General features: G+C 40.1%; 1 protein-coding gene across 1 annotated transcript in view; it reads left to right on the forward strand.

Annotated features, from left to right (window-relative positions):
- LOC145409229 (uncharacterized) overlaps positions 1 to 18,161 on the forward strand; it is a 259,152-nt gene that overhangs the window by 184,549 nt on the left and 56,442 nt on the right. The window contains exons 8-9 of the mRNA XM_080279712.1: positions 2,066 to 2,210; positions 8,190 to 8,320. Coding sequence (XP_080135838.1) covers positions 2,066 to 2,210; positions 8,190 to 8,320 — 276 coding nt within the window. The remainder of the gene's footprint in view (positions 1 to 2,065; positions 2,211 to 8,189; positions 8,321 to 18,161) is intronic.

Here is an 18,161-nt window from a genome sequence, read left to right on the forward strand (position 1 = left end):
ACACAAGCAAACCAAAAAGGAATAACACAGGCAAACCAAAGAAAAATCAAAGACACAAGGAAATCGAAGAAGAAAAAGACGCAGGCACAAGAAAAAGCAAACAAACTCAAGAAAAAGGAAAGACACAAACAAGCCAAAGAAGAAAAAATGACACAAGATACTGATAACGTGAAAAATAACGGAGGACGAAACACATACTTTAACCCTTAAAGACTAAAAGAAAGGCAGCTCCGAAATTTCTTATAATAATTTCTAAACGACATGAAGAACACAGAACGTTTATGACCTCTTTATATCATCGCTAGACGCACTTTGTATCGTGGGATGTAGACTATATTTTCGATTCACCTGAGCAAACTCTAAATATTACTTCATAGATAATACCCCAAAAGAGATAAAAATTCTGAACTAAAAATGAAAAGGGGGGGAAACAATAGGACAAAAAGCAACGCAACAAAACAAGCTTTAATTAAGATTTTCATTTCCCATAAAATTTCACCGCTACCGTTGTTTTATATATATGCCTCGCCCCCTTTTCAATATTTTTCGTTATCCGCCTCATATTGTCGTCCTACCAACCCGCCCTTTTTCATATTTTCTCCTCTCTCTCTCTCTCTCTCTCTCTCTCTCTCTCTCTCCGTTTTGTTATGTTTAAAAAATCGTGCCATAGTAGGCGTATTTTTTTCTTTTTTCTTTTTTATATGAAGTCCGGACCACCTAGGAAGAACCTCTCTCTCTCTCTCTCTCTCTCTCTCTCTCTGTGTCTCATATATTTTCCCCACCACCTCCGTGTCTCTTCCTAACCGTCTCCCTTTCTCATTTTCTTTCTTTTCTATCACATTGCATTTGCATTTACTGTCAAGACTTTTCCTTCCGTAACTTTTGCATTTTGACTTTCCTTATCGTCAGCCTCTTCACTACGATGGCCCCATGTCTATTTTTGTCCTTCCTCTTTCTAAATTACTGGAATCAATCTAAGCGAGATTTTTCTTACTAGAGGGTTTAGAGACAGCGATCATTAAATCTTTCACTTCTTAATGTCTCATCTACGGTGAATAAATCGTCTGGAGGTAGCATGATAAATGAACGTTATCGTCGTGGAAGGGTTTACAATAAATCGCTCTAGACATTTTCCTGTCTTCGGTATTATATGTAGTCCCTCCTTCTCTTATTCCTTCTTTCCCCTCTCAGCCTCTCATTCCTTATTTTTTTCCCTTTTGCCATACTTTCTCACTTCTTCTCCTGTCCCCCTCTCTGTTTTTCTTCTTCCTCCCTTTGTTTCTAATTTCTCACCTTCCTTTTCAGTCACATCTTTTTTTCCCTCCACATCTCTACCATTTCTCAGTCAACCACTCCTTCCTCCTTTCTCCTTACCACTACTCTCCCTCCTTCTTCCATGTCTTCCTTCTTCCATCCCTCACCCTTCCCATTCTCTCCCTCTCATTTCTTCACACCCTCCTTTTCTCCCTTCTTCTCTTCCTCACTCATTCCCTTCCCTCCCTCCTCTCTGTTTCTTCTTCTTTCCCCCACGTCTTCTTCCCTCCATCCCCCTCGTCCTTCTTCTCTCTTTCATTTCTTCCCTCCTCTCCTTCTCCCCTTCCCCTTTTTCTCTGTTATTTCTTCTCTCTTTCACTTCCTCTTCTTCCTTCTCTCCTTCGATTCCTTCTGTTCCGTTTCTTCCTCAGTCTATTTCTCCCTCCTTCTCTTCCCAACTCCCATTCTTTCTTTCTCCTCTCATTTCCTCCCTCTCCATTTTTCTGCCCCTCTCTCTCCCTTTCTCTCCCTCTGTGTGTGTTCTTCATTTCTCCCCCACTCCTTTCATTTCCATCTCTCCCACCATGCCACTCTCCCTCCATCTCGCCCTTACTTCCTCCATCTATTTCTCCCTCTTTCTCTTTCCAACTCCCATTCTTTCTTCTCTTTCTTCCTACCTTTCCTTCTCTCTCCCCCCTTTTGTTCCTTCTTTGTCTATGTTCTTTTTTCCCTTACTCCTTCCCTTTCCATCTCTCCCACCATACCACTCTCCCTCTATCTCTCCCTCACTTCCTCCCTCTCACTCCCTCAGACGGTGACTAGAGAAGGTGCATCGGAGAGTCGCCTGGTATGGATGACTCAACCAGACGACCACCAGAGGAGACTGACCTGCACAGCCACCAACCCCCGCAACACAGCTTACCAACTCGCCAACCACACCATCCTCACCGTGCTTCGTGAGTACCGCCACACCCTACCTGCCACACTACCATACAGCTCAACCACACTGCCACTCACCGTTATTGCACTACCACCCCTAACACAGTATCACACACCCCAACACACTACCACTCACCCCTAATACGCTATCACACATCCCTGCTACACTTACACATACTTCAAACACACTACCACACCCTAACATTTATACTGCCACATTACTCTATTACACTACCATACACTCGTGTTACACTGTCACATACCTCTGTCACACTCACTACCACACACCCCTGTTACATTCCCAGCACACCCCTGACACACTACCACACACCGCTAATACACTGCCCCTCAAACCTACCACATTATTACGCACTATCACCACACTAACAATCACCATCACCATTCATCCCTACAACACTGTCAATCACCGATACAGGTGCCCCTTATCAATATCTCACTACCACTACTACACACCGCTACTACACTACCATCACATATGCGTACTCTAAGCACACAGTTAAGCACAAACTACTGCCACTGTCTAATTTCAGTTTTCACAGTTTCTTTGCCTTGCTCTTTAAGCACTATCGCAGTTTGATACGACACTACTAAACATCTTTTTGTTCCGCATTTTTTTTTTCCTTTCTTCTGTTACAGCAGCAACTACACCACGCAACCACACCCTTAATAGCCTGTACTTAACACAGTCCTCCTACCATATAAAAACAGTACCACACTACTACTGCGGCATTATCACTACAGCCATCTTTCAGAACCACTAACGGGACTGTTAATCCGTACTCCATTATCACACTCCGCATCATCACTACTAAAACCACAAATTCCTACATCACCACCAATCGCCACACCACCTCCAAACCATCAGCACCACGACAGACATCACCTGTATCACCACCATCCCTACATCCCACATCACTTTTGTCCCCTCCCACTATCACACATCACCACCAACATGCCCATTATCCATCACCACAATATACTACTCCACATCCACTACCATCACTACTACCACTACCAACACCACCACCACCACATCCTGTACCTGCCACCATCACCACCACCATCATCACCACCATCACCACCATCATCATCACCACCACAACCACCACCAAATCCTGCACCTGCCACCATCACCACAACCCACTCCACGACCACCGCCACCACCAGTAATAACTACCACAAACGATCATTACCACACCACAATACCACGACCACACTTCCAAAATTTTGCTCATTTTCATCTGCCACTTCGTCACCTTTAACACTTTTATTGTTCTCCTCCATACCATACTAGCATTCCACCACACCACACCACAATACATCTTATTACAAATCTCCCCCCCCCTCCTCTCTCTCTCTCTCTTTCTCTCTCTCTCTCTCTCTCATCCACGCCTCTTCTCTATCTCCCCCTCACTCAGCTTCTCATTCTTTCCCTTCCTCTCACATTCCTCTTCTTTTTCACCGTCCATGCCTCTTCTCTCTTTTTCTCCTCATATATCTTTCTTTTGATTCATCCCTCCCACATCTGTCCTCACTTTTTCCCATTTTTCTCGTTCCCCCTCTCTTTCTCTCCCTTCCACATTTCCCTCTGTATCTTCCCTTATTACATCGCCCCTCTCTTTCTCCTCGCCTCACATCTCCCTTTCCTTTCTCCCCTTTTTACATCTCCCCTTTCTTTCTCCTCATCCACATCTGCCCTCTCTTATTTCGTCTCCCACTCCTTACCTCACTTACTCCCCCTCTGACGGCTGCCAATTCATTCTTCTCCTCTCTTCCCCATCCCCTCCCACAATTCTGTCTCCCCTCTGCCATCTGCCACATCCTCACTTGCACACTATCACAAAAGCAATACCTCAAACCATTAACGTACAAATATGCTATCTTTTTTCCTTATCAGTACCATACTATTATCAATGTTCAGTAGCGTACAGTCATCAGCCCTATATACAACTAGCACGCAAAGGCACCTTATCATCACACCACTGTTACTGTCATTATGGTGATTACAAGCACCATACCACCACTACTGCTACCTTGCCATCATTATGATAGTAGGTCGGTATCTCACTAATACACTGCATCATTGTCACCCTACCGCTATGAGCTAAACGAAATCGCATCACTCCACTACCACTTTCACAGCAGTCCCATACTAATAACCCTCTTCAGTACCTTACCACCACTAACATAGATAACAACCATACCACTTAACGTGCAGTACCTCGTAATCACACTGCCGGTACGATCGCACTTACATTTATTTATTACTAGGACCATACCACGACCATTTCAGTAACATAATATCACTAACATGCCATATAACTACCACACTACTATTGTCACACTATATTACTGCCACACTTCCATTCTGTCGTAAACACACTACTCATATTACCGCACTACCACTTGCAGTATTTATTACCTGGACCATTCCATTACCATTCTAAAATACCATATCACCATTAACAAACCATATCCATTAACAACTTAGCTTCATCTCCATTATTTATATTCTATACTGCAATGAACCACGTTTTATTTTTTTATCTTACTGTTGTTGTAACTAGACAGTCTTATTCAACACAGGAGAGACTTCTAACTGGAGTGAATTAAAACACCAGTAGCCATCATTAGGCCCCTCCGTACAGGAAATTAATTATAGGCTACATAAACGCGTCTGGCAGTGGCATGAATACAATTAAAAAAGCATGTTCTCGAGCCAGGGGAGTTTAAACATGCTTTGCCATCAACCATTCAATGGGAAATGTCATTTACTTTTTTTTCCTTGTCCAAAGATGGTTTTTATTCAACTCGGAATAAACGTTTCGACCTGGTGGGGTTAGAGTAAACCTTCAATAACCTTCATAATCAGAGGGCATTTTGAAGCAGAATAAGATGGCCAGGCAACAGCAAGAATAAGCTAAAAAAGACTATTTTATTCTGTTTCATAACATTTCACTATTATCTATAATTAATGGAACCACAGTACAATACATAACTCCACTTTTGTGTCAAATACTGTACATGCATTTTTTTACAAATGCCAGCATCAAAATTGTATATACTGTTAATCTTATCACCTTTAACACCTTTATATATATATATATATATATATATATATATATATATATATATATATATATATATATATATATATATATATATATATACTATCTATCTATCTATCTATAAATCTCAGTGCCTCCACGCCTTATTATATCATTTTCTTTCCATTTATAGCTTCCTTTGATCTTCATTGCTTTCTTTTTCTGACTTTTCCTTCGTGACCTTTAAATTTATTTTCTGGTCCTCCTTACTCTTCTAGTGTCTTCACCTCCCTCTATAATGTCAACACCATTTTTTGACATTCTTCCTCAGATTTACTTGCCTTTATACTTGTCATTCTGTCTCTGATTTTTCTCGCATGTCTATAATTCTGTCTTTCTAATTTCCTTCCCTTTTATATCCTTTCCCCTATCTCTGATTTTCTTATATATCTACAGTATCAGTCAACCTTTACTTTTCCTTATTCCTCAGTCCGTCATTGTCTCTATTTTGCTTATTCATACAACCGCATTCTGTCTCTAATTTCTTTACCCACGAGTCTTTCATTGTCTCTCTTTTTTCGTTCTTCACATTTCCTTTTATCTTCATTATTCTTGCTCAGTACAGGTATCTCTTCGATTCCCTCACGCTCATACCTGTTATTGTCTCTAATTCCTTTATTACTATGCCTGTCCTATTTTCAGAGTCCTCATCACTCTTAGCCACAGTTTCGTTCACACAGGAGACGTCAAGGAATCTCTTCCTTGGCGATTTTTTTTATATTGCATTTTATTACTCCTTTACTTAGTGCTTATATCTTTTTTATATCGAAGTACTTTGCACCAATAACATGCCAGAGGTTACTAATGTGCATGCAGAATAAATGGCTGGGGAACAGGTGTTGTATCTACCGCCCTCGCTGTTGTGTCTGTTCACCTATCCCTAATTTGGTACTACAGAGTGACTCCTTCATATGGTGGCACTGATTTAATCAGGCGTGTCATCTGCCACGTTATACAAATGTCCCTCAGCTACTTCTCTATCATCCAAAAGGAGGATGGTGGACTGCAGAAGGGCAGTTAAAGCCTGCACTTCACAGGGTTCGCGTTTCAACTGAGCCTTGGGTTGCAGCTACTACTACTACTAGTACTACTACTATTACTACTACTACTGCTACTACTGCTACTACTGCTGCTACTACTACTACTACTACTACTACTACAACTACTACTACTATTACTACTGCCATCCATTGTTTTCGTGTCGCACCTATCCCTCATTCTATCTTTAACCTGTTTAGCCGGAGTACGTCATACGTACCTTTGTCTTGTTGCTGCAAGACGATTTTGTTCCCATTAACGTATTCACTACGATTACTTTTTTGTGCTTTATTCCTGGCATTATCATACGGTCTTTTTCTAATTAAGGCAAAAATGGAGGTTACAAGAATAAGCTAAAAAGTACTTCACTTGATCTGAGTTAAGAAAATCCCCTAGCGGAGAAGTTAGTGATGGGAATATCTGGCTTCTCTCTTTCGAATGGCCTGCCCTGAACTGAGTAAAATTTAGGTAGGCAGAGCAACCAATATACCAATACCTCATATTATTCGGTTGATAGGGATAATTTCGCCACAAATAACCGGCGGCCAACGCAACTGGTGCATGATGAGAAAGTTACCTGGATATAGAGAGAGCTTTAACCAATTAACCAATACACCGGATTCTAGAGGTAATCATTTTATCAATAAACAGGATTCAAGAGGTAACCAATTAACCAACAAACCGTACTGAAGAGATAATTAATTAACCAGTAAACTGGACTCAAGAAGTAATCAATTCATCAAGAAACCAAATTCATGAGATAACTAATTAGCCAACAAACTGTGCTGAAGAGCTAACCAATTAATCGGTAAACAGGAGTCATGAGGAAACCAATTAACCAATAAACCGGATTCAAGAAGTAGCCAATTAACCAATAAACAGAATTCATAAGGTAACCAACAAGCTAATAAACCTGATTCAAGTGGTAACAAATTAACCAATAAACCGAATTCAAGAAGTAACCAATTATCCAATAAGCCGGATTCCTGAGGTAACCAATTAACCAATAAACCTAATTCAACAGGTACCCAATTAACCAATAAACCTGATTAGAGAAGCTGGCTATTTCACCACCATGAATTCTTTTAAAAATTCTTCTCGCTTCCAAATGATACTGTTTAGTTTATTCGATTTTTTTTTTTTTTACAGGGATTAAATATCTCTTTCACTTACCCCTACAGTACTGGAGAGGGACACCGTCATGCAATGGCACTGATATAATTTGGTGGCTGAACTGCTTGGTTTTAAAAACGTCATTCATCTAATTCCCTTTTCCCTCACGGGGTGAAGGTGGATTAAAGGAGAGGACAACTTCAGTCTGTAGTCTACTCGGCTCACATTTCAGATGAACACGGGGCTACATCAACTACTACTACTACTACTACTTCTGCTACTACTACTTCTACTACTGCTACTGTTACTACTACTACTATTACTACTACTACTACTACTATACCATTCCCTTCAGATAAATAAAATCTTCTGGAGGTAGTAAGATTAAATTCTTTAGATGGCTCAAGACTTAAATCTCCCCTAGTGCAAAATGACTGAATATGCCAGTCCTTTCCCTACGCCCGTCATCTTCAACGATATGTCTGCTTCTTTATGCTCGCCTACTGGCTTTATTGGATTTGCATGGCCTGATATGGTTCCTCTTGCCTTCGTATTTCAATTTTTATTTTTAAGATTCTCTCCCTCTCTCTCTCTCTCTCTCTCTCTCTCTCTCTCTCTCTCTCTCTCTCTCTCTTACACACACACACACACACACACACACACACACACACACACACACAGTTAACCCCACGTGCCCTCCTCTCCCCACTCGACCAGACCCTCCCATCGTGACCCTGGACATCGGGCGAGGACTGGACCCTCTCAACATCAAGGAGGGAGCTGATGTTTATTTTACCTGCAACGTCAGAGCCAACCCCCCACCTTCCTCGCTCACTTTCTTCCATGAGGTGAGTCACAGATGCTAAGTGGTAGGTTCCTGTCTGCTTTACACTCTCCCTTATGTTTACGCAGGGGTCTTGTTTCTTAATGTGTGTGTGTGCGTGTGTGTGTGTGTGTGTGTGTGTGTTGTTATTATTCACTCGTTTGAGCAGAAATTCATCATCTTCATGAGGCGAATCTGATGTGTCAGTTTATGATGTTTATGTTTTTTCTCCCTTATGTAAATGAAATTCTTCATCATCTTTCATGAGTCGGAGATGGTAAGTGTATATGAGATTTTTATTTGTTCCTTAAGGAAACAGAAATTTATCAACGTCTCTCACGAGATGAATCCGTGATGCTACGTGAATATACGCACTTACATTTTTTTTTTTTTAAGCGAAATTTCTCATCGGCATCTTTGTTATGGTAGTTATTAAACAGTTACAAAACCTTCATAATTTATCTTAATTATTGAAAATCAAGCTAAAGAGACTAAACTGCAAGATCCACATATCATCATCATCATCATCATCATCATCATCATCATCATCATCATCATCAACCAGTCAGAGAAATGCACACTAGGAATTTTCCCCTCTCAGTGAAATCCAGTTGAAGGTAAGCACATTTCAAGATATATTCATTTTCAGAACCTTGGATAAAGTGCACTAGAAATTAGAATGTTCTGTGGTCATAGGCAGGAGGAAAGACAAACTAAGGGAGACTGTTCTGGTTGAATGGTTTTGTACAGGGTGACAGAATGCCAAGACTCTCTTGCGTCAGTGAGTTGGATAGAAAATGAATGGATGTGTAGACGGACGGGTGCTGTATCCTGGCTTAAAGGGGAAATTATGGAGGCACAGAATCCACATGAGTTTCTAGTGTAAGAGCAATAGTAAAGAAAAATAGGATGCAATAATAGGGTGGAGAGAGGATAATTGGAGGAAGACAATACGAGGATAATCAATCAGGCAAAAAAAATAATTGATTTTACCCTTCTGTGAAATGCTCTGATTGAGGACTTTCATATCAACCACGATTACTGCCAGCAATTGCAGCCGTGAGAGCTGTAGGCATATGCACACATACTTTGTAAGTTAAGATAGTTTGCCGTTGACCTGATACACCCCTAATATTCAGGCCGAAGTACTAAGTCGAAATTAATAATTTTTGGTGATTGTTAGTTGACTAAAGTATTACAAGGAAATTGACTTTATTCTTGATGACCAACGTGCTACTAGGTGACTGAGGTGCTGCTAGACGGCTGGAGTGCTGCTAGATAAGCCTAAGGTGCAAGTACAATGGGTGTCGTAAGATTACTGCAATGCTACTAGGAGACTGAGGTGTAGCTAAGTGACTGGGGTGCTGCTAGGAGACTGAGGCGCGTCTAAGTGGCTGGGGAGCTGCTAAGTGACTAAAGTGCTGCAAAGTGATGAAGGTGCGACTAAGTAGCTGAGGAAGGTGACTGAGGTCTTACTATGCTGTTTCTACTTTAATCTGTTCTAGAATCACCATTACTCCTTGTAAATTCTTAGCAATAATAAAAGTGGTATCAGTGTACTATTATTTTATTTAACACTGACATGTGGAATGTAACCTGAAAACTAGGAAACATATCCACCAAGGTAAGGTTGACGAACGACAGGTTATTGAGTGCCACAAGGTGAGTATGGGATCTGACAGCTGGATCTCATGAGATGTTGTTAGGTGTGTTAAGTGGTACATATAGTCGTTATTCTGATGAGGTCATTAGCCCTTTCAGTCCAATTATATCTGTAATATTTCTGTTTTGCTGCCACCGTAAGATTATACCGAGAGTATAACAGACTCCTTTTGGTGTTGAAGAGGTTAAGAAGAAATTTCATTAGTTGTTTAAGAGGTGTTATCGAAGCTAATTAATTCCACTGACGATGGCAAGAATAAAACGAGAAAAAAAGACCACTGTACAAAAAAAAAAAAATAGCATCTTCATGTCCCTGAAGCTCATTTTATATATATATATATATATATATATATATATATATATATATATATATATATATATATATATATAAAGACGGACAGACAAACAGACAGAGGCAGAGACCAAAACAGATAGATACTAGAAGCTGGTATCGACAACTGAGCTGATTTAATTGGTAGCTGTTTGTGTGTGTGTGTGTATGTGTGTGTGTGTGTGTGTGTGTGTGTGTGTGTGTGTGTGTGTGTGTGTGTGTGTGTGTGTGTGTGCTATGACGGCATGTATTCCTAGCACACGTGGCTTCAAGCGCCTTTGTGATTTTTTAAAACTGTTCAGACCTGAAGCACTGGTCTAGACGCTGTGGATTCTATTGGCAGTGTGGCGGTGCTGCGGTGGGAAACTGGGTCATGGATTCGCAAACAAATAATTTCCCTTTCGCAGTCTTGATAGAGAGAGAGAGAGAGAGAGAGAGAGAGTATCCAGAATCTTCCATATTCTTTCACTTTACAGGAAGGACTTGAAACGATTAATATCTTAACATTTCATTTTCGGTTTTCTTACTGCAGCAAGCAATTTATAATTACGATAGGAATGGATCTTATATGTGTGTGTGTGTGTGTGTGTGTGTGTGTGTGTGTGTGTGTGTGTGTGTGTGTGTGTGTGTGTGTGTGTGTGTGTGTGTGTGTGTGTGTGTGTGTGTGTGTGCGTGCGTGCGTGTGTGTGTGTGTGTGTGTGTGTGTGCGTGTGTGTGTGTGTGTGTGTGTGTGTGTGTGTGTGTGTGTGTGTGTGTGTGTGTGTGTGCGTGTGTGTGTGTGCGTGTGTGTGTGTGTGTGTGTGTGTGTGTGTGTGTGTGTGTGTGTGTGTGTGTGTGTGTGTGTGTGTGTGTGTGTGTGTGTGTGTGTGTGTGTGTGTGTGTTTCCGGGTTCTGGTCTCTCTACTCGTGTTCGGTTTTCTTAAACCTTACCTGCCTATCATTTTTCATGCCCTTGTTTGGGAGACTACGTTTTTGCCATTTTTTTCCTCTAGTTTCTTCTCGTGTTTCTTTCTCTCCTCTGCGGAAGCAATCAACAGCAGATTGGTTCTCCATATTTTTTCATTCAGTTGATTAAAACTTTATAGAAGGTACCTCTGTCAAAGGGAAGGCAAAAGTATTAATATTTTGAGTGCTCTGCTTGTATATGGCCATGTGTAATCAAGGGTAACAGAAACTGATGTAAACTTACCTAACCCAGCTATAGTTTTTTTAACCTTTACTTGGTCCAGATTTTAGCTCTTTTGCAGCTGACTTCACATAACTCAGTAGCAGAACAAGAGAATTCTATGACCCCACAACCTTTTCCATGACACCTTCTAGTGACCAACATCATATTCTATTACTAATTTATTGTTACAACTTAATATTCAAGATGGAACGATGGCAAATTTAGGCTAAATTAAAGTGAGTATAGCTATACCAATCTTGAATGAAATGAAAGAGTTCTAGCATGTATTCAGTATCAACTGTGGGTATTAGCTTCAAATGATAACTTGTGACAGTGTGTGGCACACTGGAGGACTACATAGAGTTAGACACATCTGAGTATTTAACTGTCAAATTACCAATCAGTCCATCTGTCTGTTTCTCTGTCTGTCTGTCATCCAGTCTTTTGTTTTCCATAGAGAGTGTAAGAGCCCGGATCTAAATTACTTAGTACCAGCATTGAAGATAAGGATAACCAAACTCACCCATCCCTGAGTGACAACACATTATGTGAGCATTAAATCCTAACTCCCTTCTGATGAAAATCTATACGGGCTTCACTCAGTTGGAGCGCCTTAACTCACTAGTCCATCGACAGTCATTTGGATATATGGTTACCACCCAACGTAGTAAATGGCTTCCAAGGTTACAAGAAATCATTTGGCTTGTCGCTGAGTGTACAATCATCTTGAGGTTGCACTATATTGAATAAGTGAACGGTGAGTGCCCCCATGTATCACAAACTTCAGAGCGAAAATCAGGAGTGCGGAGAGCATCCGAACAGCAAGCGACTAGGGAAAGCCATAAGGAATTATACAGTAAATAAGGAAGCAGTCTGAATATCACGGATTCATTTCATAGTGAGTTTGTAAAAGGACACTACAGGTATGAACACCGTTGTTTTTATTAAATCTATAATTAATTTTTTATCAGTACGTTGCGTAAGTCTAGCACTGCAGTACGAAGCCTTGTGTGTGTGTGTGTGTGTGTGTGTGTGTGTGTGTGTGTGTGTGTGTGTGTGTGTGTGTGTGTGTGTGTGTGTGTGTGTGTGTGTGTGTGTGTGTGTGTGTGTGTGTGTGTGTGTGCGCGTGCGTGCGTGCGCGTTTGGGAGAGGGAGAGAGAGAAAGAGAGAGAGTAGTAGCACCTTTTGTTACTTAGATCCAGTGTTCAGTTTTTCAAGCTATAGGCTGTAAGTTAGTTTAAGCTAGGCAAGATCATTAGAGTTAGGTTACCTTAGGATGAGTTACGAAGTTAGGGAGAGATAAAGTTAGGGCAGGGTTAAATAAAGCCAATGCGGCCATCCTCATATGAGAAAAATTGGTGCACGGTGTTGAAATGTCTAATAGTTCTGAAATACCCACCCATCTAAGTTCCATATCAATCACAAGGACAGTGGTACGTATTTTTGTCGACCCAGGAAGATCCCTATCACCTCTCTCGTATCAATTTATTTCTGTAAAAGGCACGTTAATGGTCCCTTGTGTCTTATCCGCGCAGTCTATATTGGTATTAAAAAGATATCACTTGCAAAAAACATATTGGCAAGGTACAGGAAGAGAAATTGATCGTTAACATGGAGGGTGTAATAAAGTCTACCAAGCTGGTGAGAACATGAGCCACCTTTTCTCTGTCATTTCACTCGATACTCTTCATCCATACTATCATCATTTAAGGAGTCTTCTTTATAGATACTCTGGGCATGAGACTCACTGACCCTTAAATTCGATTATTTTTTATTTGTAACTGCCCGTGACTCCTATATTAGTGAAGGAAATAATGAATGTTAAACTCATTCTCCGAGCTCGAAGATATTTTCTTAAGATAAATATAATCGTGTGCAGTGAGTAAGAATTAAATATTAGGTACACCATTATGTGGGAGGTGTTAGAGTTAACCTCCACATTATTTATGGAAATTGTGCCTGAAATAAAACGATAACATTTACATACAGCAAAATGATCCAGCGTAATATCTAAATTAATCACCTTGGAAAAATTGCCACAAAGCCTCCGAGGCCGACCAGAATACAGCCCTTCGCTAGAGCCGTAGTACTGGGACAACGACGGTCCAGTGCGTCGTTTGGAGTATAGGCTACTCAGATAATCATTTTGATTTTGGTAAAGATGCTTTTCTTTTTTACCTGTTTTCTATATATTTCTCTCCGCCCTAATATTGTGCAGTATTAAGCCTGTTTTGTTGTTGTTATTGTTGTTGTTGTTTACATGGATGGTTATTATTAAGTACAGTATTATGTAACAATAATCCAAAACTTATTAATGTAGTTCGCCGAATTATGGCAGAGTTGCTTCCTGCAAATTCCCGGTCATGTGGGCCAATCAAATTAAGCTGAAAAGCCGTTGTAGTTCATTTCTTTCTCTGCAATGTGTAATTTTGTCGCTTACAGCCTTGGGTTCTTGCAAAGCGTCATTTATTGTGCACAAAGTCTGCCAGTCACACTTTACGAAGCAGTTTAGTTTGTGTAAGTCGGAGTAGAGGGAGCAAAAGAGCTTGACGCTAAGGCTGTAGTGGGTTCCTCTGATGTGCATGAAACTAAGTGTAAGTGAAATACCAAAGCTCAGCTTTAATATGTTAACAGGTCAGCATCTTTTCCTGCGTCCGCTCCAGTTTTGCTCTATAATCTAATGTTTCATTGTTAACTAATAACTGGTATACGAAAACAAAGAACTTTTTCCTTACGATGTAGCTCTATTAATTTTTCACCCCGTCTTTGAGGAGAGGTGGTTATAGCTGGTTACATCTTTGCCACTGTGCCTAAGTTTCTTTGTACACTTCCACACAGAACTGACTTTCAAAGATGAAGAACATTCCGAGAAAATACTTCCCTCATTTTTTTTTTTTTTTTTTTTTTTTTTACTGGAAGAGGCAGGTCACCTCTTCACCATGTCACACAAGGTTATGTATTTCAACCAACTGGATTAGGACTAATTTATGAAAATATAAAACTTTATTAGGATGTAGTTCTATTCATTTCAGTCTATCATGGAGGAGCAGGTGATTTTAACTGGTTACATTTACGCTACATCTTTGCCACATTACTTTATGGTTCGTCCCTCCCTCTCTGTTGTCAATAAATTAGTTAAACAGACAGAAAAACAACTGTCGGCAAAGTATTTCAACTTATTTCATTTGAACTGAGAGTAGCAGGTCACATCCTTGCCACCTTGCGTTGATAAATGACTGGTATTACAACCTGGTTATAAAAAAATATATATTTACAAAGTAAATCTGTTTATTTCATTCGGTTTGTGATGACTAGATGGCTCTAATGGGTCACATCTTTGCCACTCAACCTTGGGTACTGTTGTGTACTTCTACATGCTGGCCGAAAAAAATGGATTTTCCCTTTGCAGCAACGTTGGGTCTGGTTAGTACTTGGATGGGTGACCGCCTGGGAACACCAGTTGCTGTTGGCATAACGTTCTCCCTACGTGTCGAGTGGGGTTGGTGGAGGATTAGTGCCCCTCCCTGTAAAACAATTAACTCTGAGCCCTTGGCCACCCCGTTTGGGATACATGGCGTCTGGCAATGAATGAATGAATGAACAAGGCGCGTAATTGCACCACACGCCTGAATCTGAAGCCGAAAATACGTGTTTAGCTGTTTGTTTGGGGTGATGGCGTGTGTGTGTGTGTGTGTGTGTGTGTGTGTGTGTGTGTGTGTGTGTGTGTGTGTCCGTTGGGTGCCGGAGGGTGTCAATATAAATTTCCGCTCTTCCGTGTATAAATTAAAGCTGTGATAATACGTTTGTGGTTAATTGCAATATCTATGTGGCTATTTGTTGAGTCAGGCTGACTGCAGAAACCTGAGTTATGTATTGACCTAATATGTTACTGGAGCCGCGGTTGAGTTGTGGTTATATGTGTACGTCTATGCTGTGTACATGATTTCAAACATAATGAAAAGAATACCATGACAGGCATTATACGCGGTAGCTAGTACTATGTTCTTTCAAATCTTTGCATATCGTTGCCCCTGTCTGTTCATACCAGTGACATAGGTAGTCGTTGATAGACATGAACATAACCTTTCCGTTATTTTTACTGTAGCTCTTATACGTATCGCCTTCACTATTCGCACCCCTTCTTCATTTGAACTTTACTAACATTAGACGGATTATTTCTGAGTACCAGTCGTCACCGAGGAGGCTGTCTGGTCTAACAGTGGACCACAGACAGGCTATTACAGATGCAGTTTCCAGTTACGTATGCACAGTGGTGGGTTTCTGTTAGGTATATGCACATTAGATTTATCATTAAACGACAAGAGGTCACTTCTAAGGCGAAAAAAAAAATCTAAGAAGTATATTAGGCTAAATTTATGACGCTGCTTGAGGGAAATTATGAAAAATAATGAAAGAGTAATGGAGAATGCTTGTGGAAACGAAGTGAATGGAAAAAGGAGAAAAAGAAAATTGGGAAGGAAATGAAGTGGAAAAGTGCATTTCTTCAAGACATGTAGGTTTAATCACTTCAAATAAAGACGTATTTTCTACTGCATTCATACTGCCCTTGGACAGTTTTATTCTGCTGATGGATTTCTTTTCGAAACGGTAATTTTAGATGTAGCCTTCATTTGCTTCTTTATCACTTCACTTCATTTGCAAGTAAAAAAAAAAATCATCTAGGGATAGCAACAAACATCAAAAATATTTTGTCTTCTTAGTGAACAGGGAGTAGGGAAAAAAAATCGATACAGGTTAGTATTTCTGTGGACTGAGGAGGTTTCCTGGCAATTTTTTCTTGCTGTTTACTTCCGCATATGGAATAGTAACATTTACCTCTTCATCTCTTATGTAAAAGGTGTCCATGGTTAGACATGATAAAGTTGCTGAAATAATATATATGGGAAAATTAATCGGAGAGAGAAAATAATTCTTTTGAAGGAAAAGGTGCTACAAATTCTCCAAACCCTGTAAGATACGAGGCTCTAGGGTACTGTTGTTGCATTCACCTGTGAAAAACAGTGGAACTGAGAGGGATGTTTGTGTGGAGTTCAGATATTTATTTACCACCACTTTCTTTGTAATTTTATTCTTGCAAATGGCGCATTCATATTTAATTGCATTATTTTTATGCATATTATGTTCATAGTACGGAGAAAAGATAACCGCAGACGAGAGGACTATGTTTTAAAATGGAAATTAAATCACAAAGTCGATTTTAAAATGCTTAAATCAGTACCTATCGACTACACGAGGGTCATTAGGCAGAACATTAAAAATTTTCCAACGTTCGGATCATTCTTTGAGACACAACCCGCAGTAGTCGATGTTTCATTCAGGGCCCCGGTTGCACTGCTGAGGTACCAAGTGGAAGTGGAGGAAAAAACTGAATTCCGGTTCAGCCAGGTGTGAATTGGAAGTGTTAACCAATGCACCACTACGTGTCTAAGAACTGAGGAGGGAAGGTACAACGACGCCTATCTCCCTTCTGTGTCGGAAAGAATGTTTTGGAGCCTCCTGTGTCCATGATAACACGACTCAAGGTAGCAAGAGAAATACAGACAGGATTTCAGTGTTCTATAACTAGGAAGCCCACTGTTATAAGATCCATTGTTATAATTCTGTAGGAGTCGCATTGAATCGGATATCAGGTGCTCTTGCCATCGCTATAAAGGATAGTGTCATATGAGTGAATATTTTGGGCTAAATAAAATAATGGAAACTGTGAGCAACAAAGACCAAAAGCCCCCATTGTCCTGTTAATAGGTATTTCCAGTAAGATACAGGAACTCTATACATTAAGTGACAAAACAAAGGTAATTCATGCTGAAAAATAGTTCAACTCTGGCCTTATCTATGAGCATTTTTTCTGGAGTGGTAAAATTCTCAACCGTTATTGCAGGAGTGCATATCCCATGATTCCTGATAGTAGTTATGACAACTTCCTAAAAAGAAAATTTTTATGTATACCTAGTAGTGAATCAACAATTCGCATGTACTTACAAACTGAAAATTGATTAAAGAGCAATTTCTGCAAGTTACGTATTCCAAATGCCTGTTCTGAATACTGGGCTTTCCATCTCTCAGTCTCAGAATTGTACTGAGTGAGTAGATAACTATTTGGTGGTGTTTAAGTGGTTTAAGGAAATACCATGGCTTTCTTCCCTGTAGCGAATTTTTGCACGTTGCACCTTAATTTTCTCCAGCATACTGACTCCAGGTACTAAAGGAATTTGAATGAATACCCTGTAGGGAGTATCAGTGTGAGTTGTAAAAAAAAAATACTAGTGAGGAGGACGGGTTACTGTTCTATAAGATGTAAATGAAAATACAATCCCATGAGCTGTGTGAATGAGAATTCGGCCCACTCCCCTGACCTGTAAATGAGAATATAAAAATATTTTAATTTGGCAAGGTACTCATGTTGCAGTATACTAATGTATCAGTATACATCGATATTATTGCAACTTTAGACGGTCAGTCCCCTCAGTTAGGTTAGTCAGGTTGGGCTGGGTTAGGTTAGGTTAGCTTAGGTTAGGGTAGACTAGACTAGGTTACGTTTGGTTAGATTAGGTTAGGTTAGGTTAGGTTAGGTTAGATTAGGCTAGATTAAGCTAGACTAGGCGTGTTGGTTAGATTAGGATAGGTCAGGTGAGTTTATAAACTTTATTAGTTACATCAAATAAGAGTAGAAAAACTGTCACA

The sequence above is a fragment of the Coenobita brevimanus genome, chromosome 80, assembly GCF_032717465.1.
Source record: "Coenobita brevimanus isolate Jiangsu-jjx chromosome 80, ASM3271746v2, whole genome shotgun sequence".
NCBI lineage: Eukaryota > Metazoa > Arthropoda > Malacostraca > Decapoda > Coenobitidae > Coenobita > Coenobita brevimanus.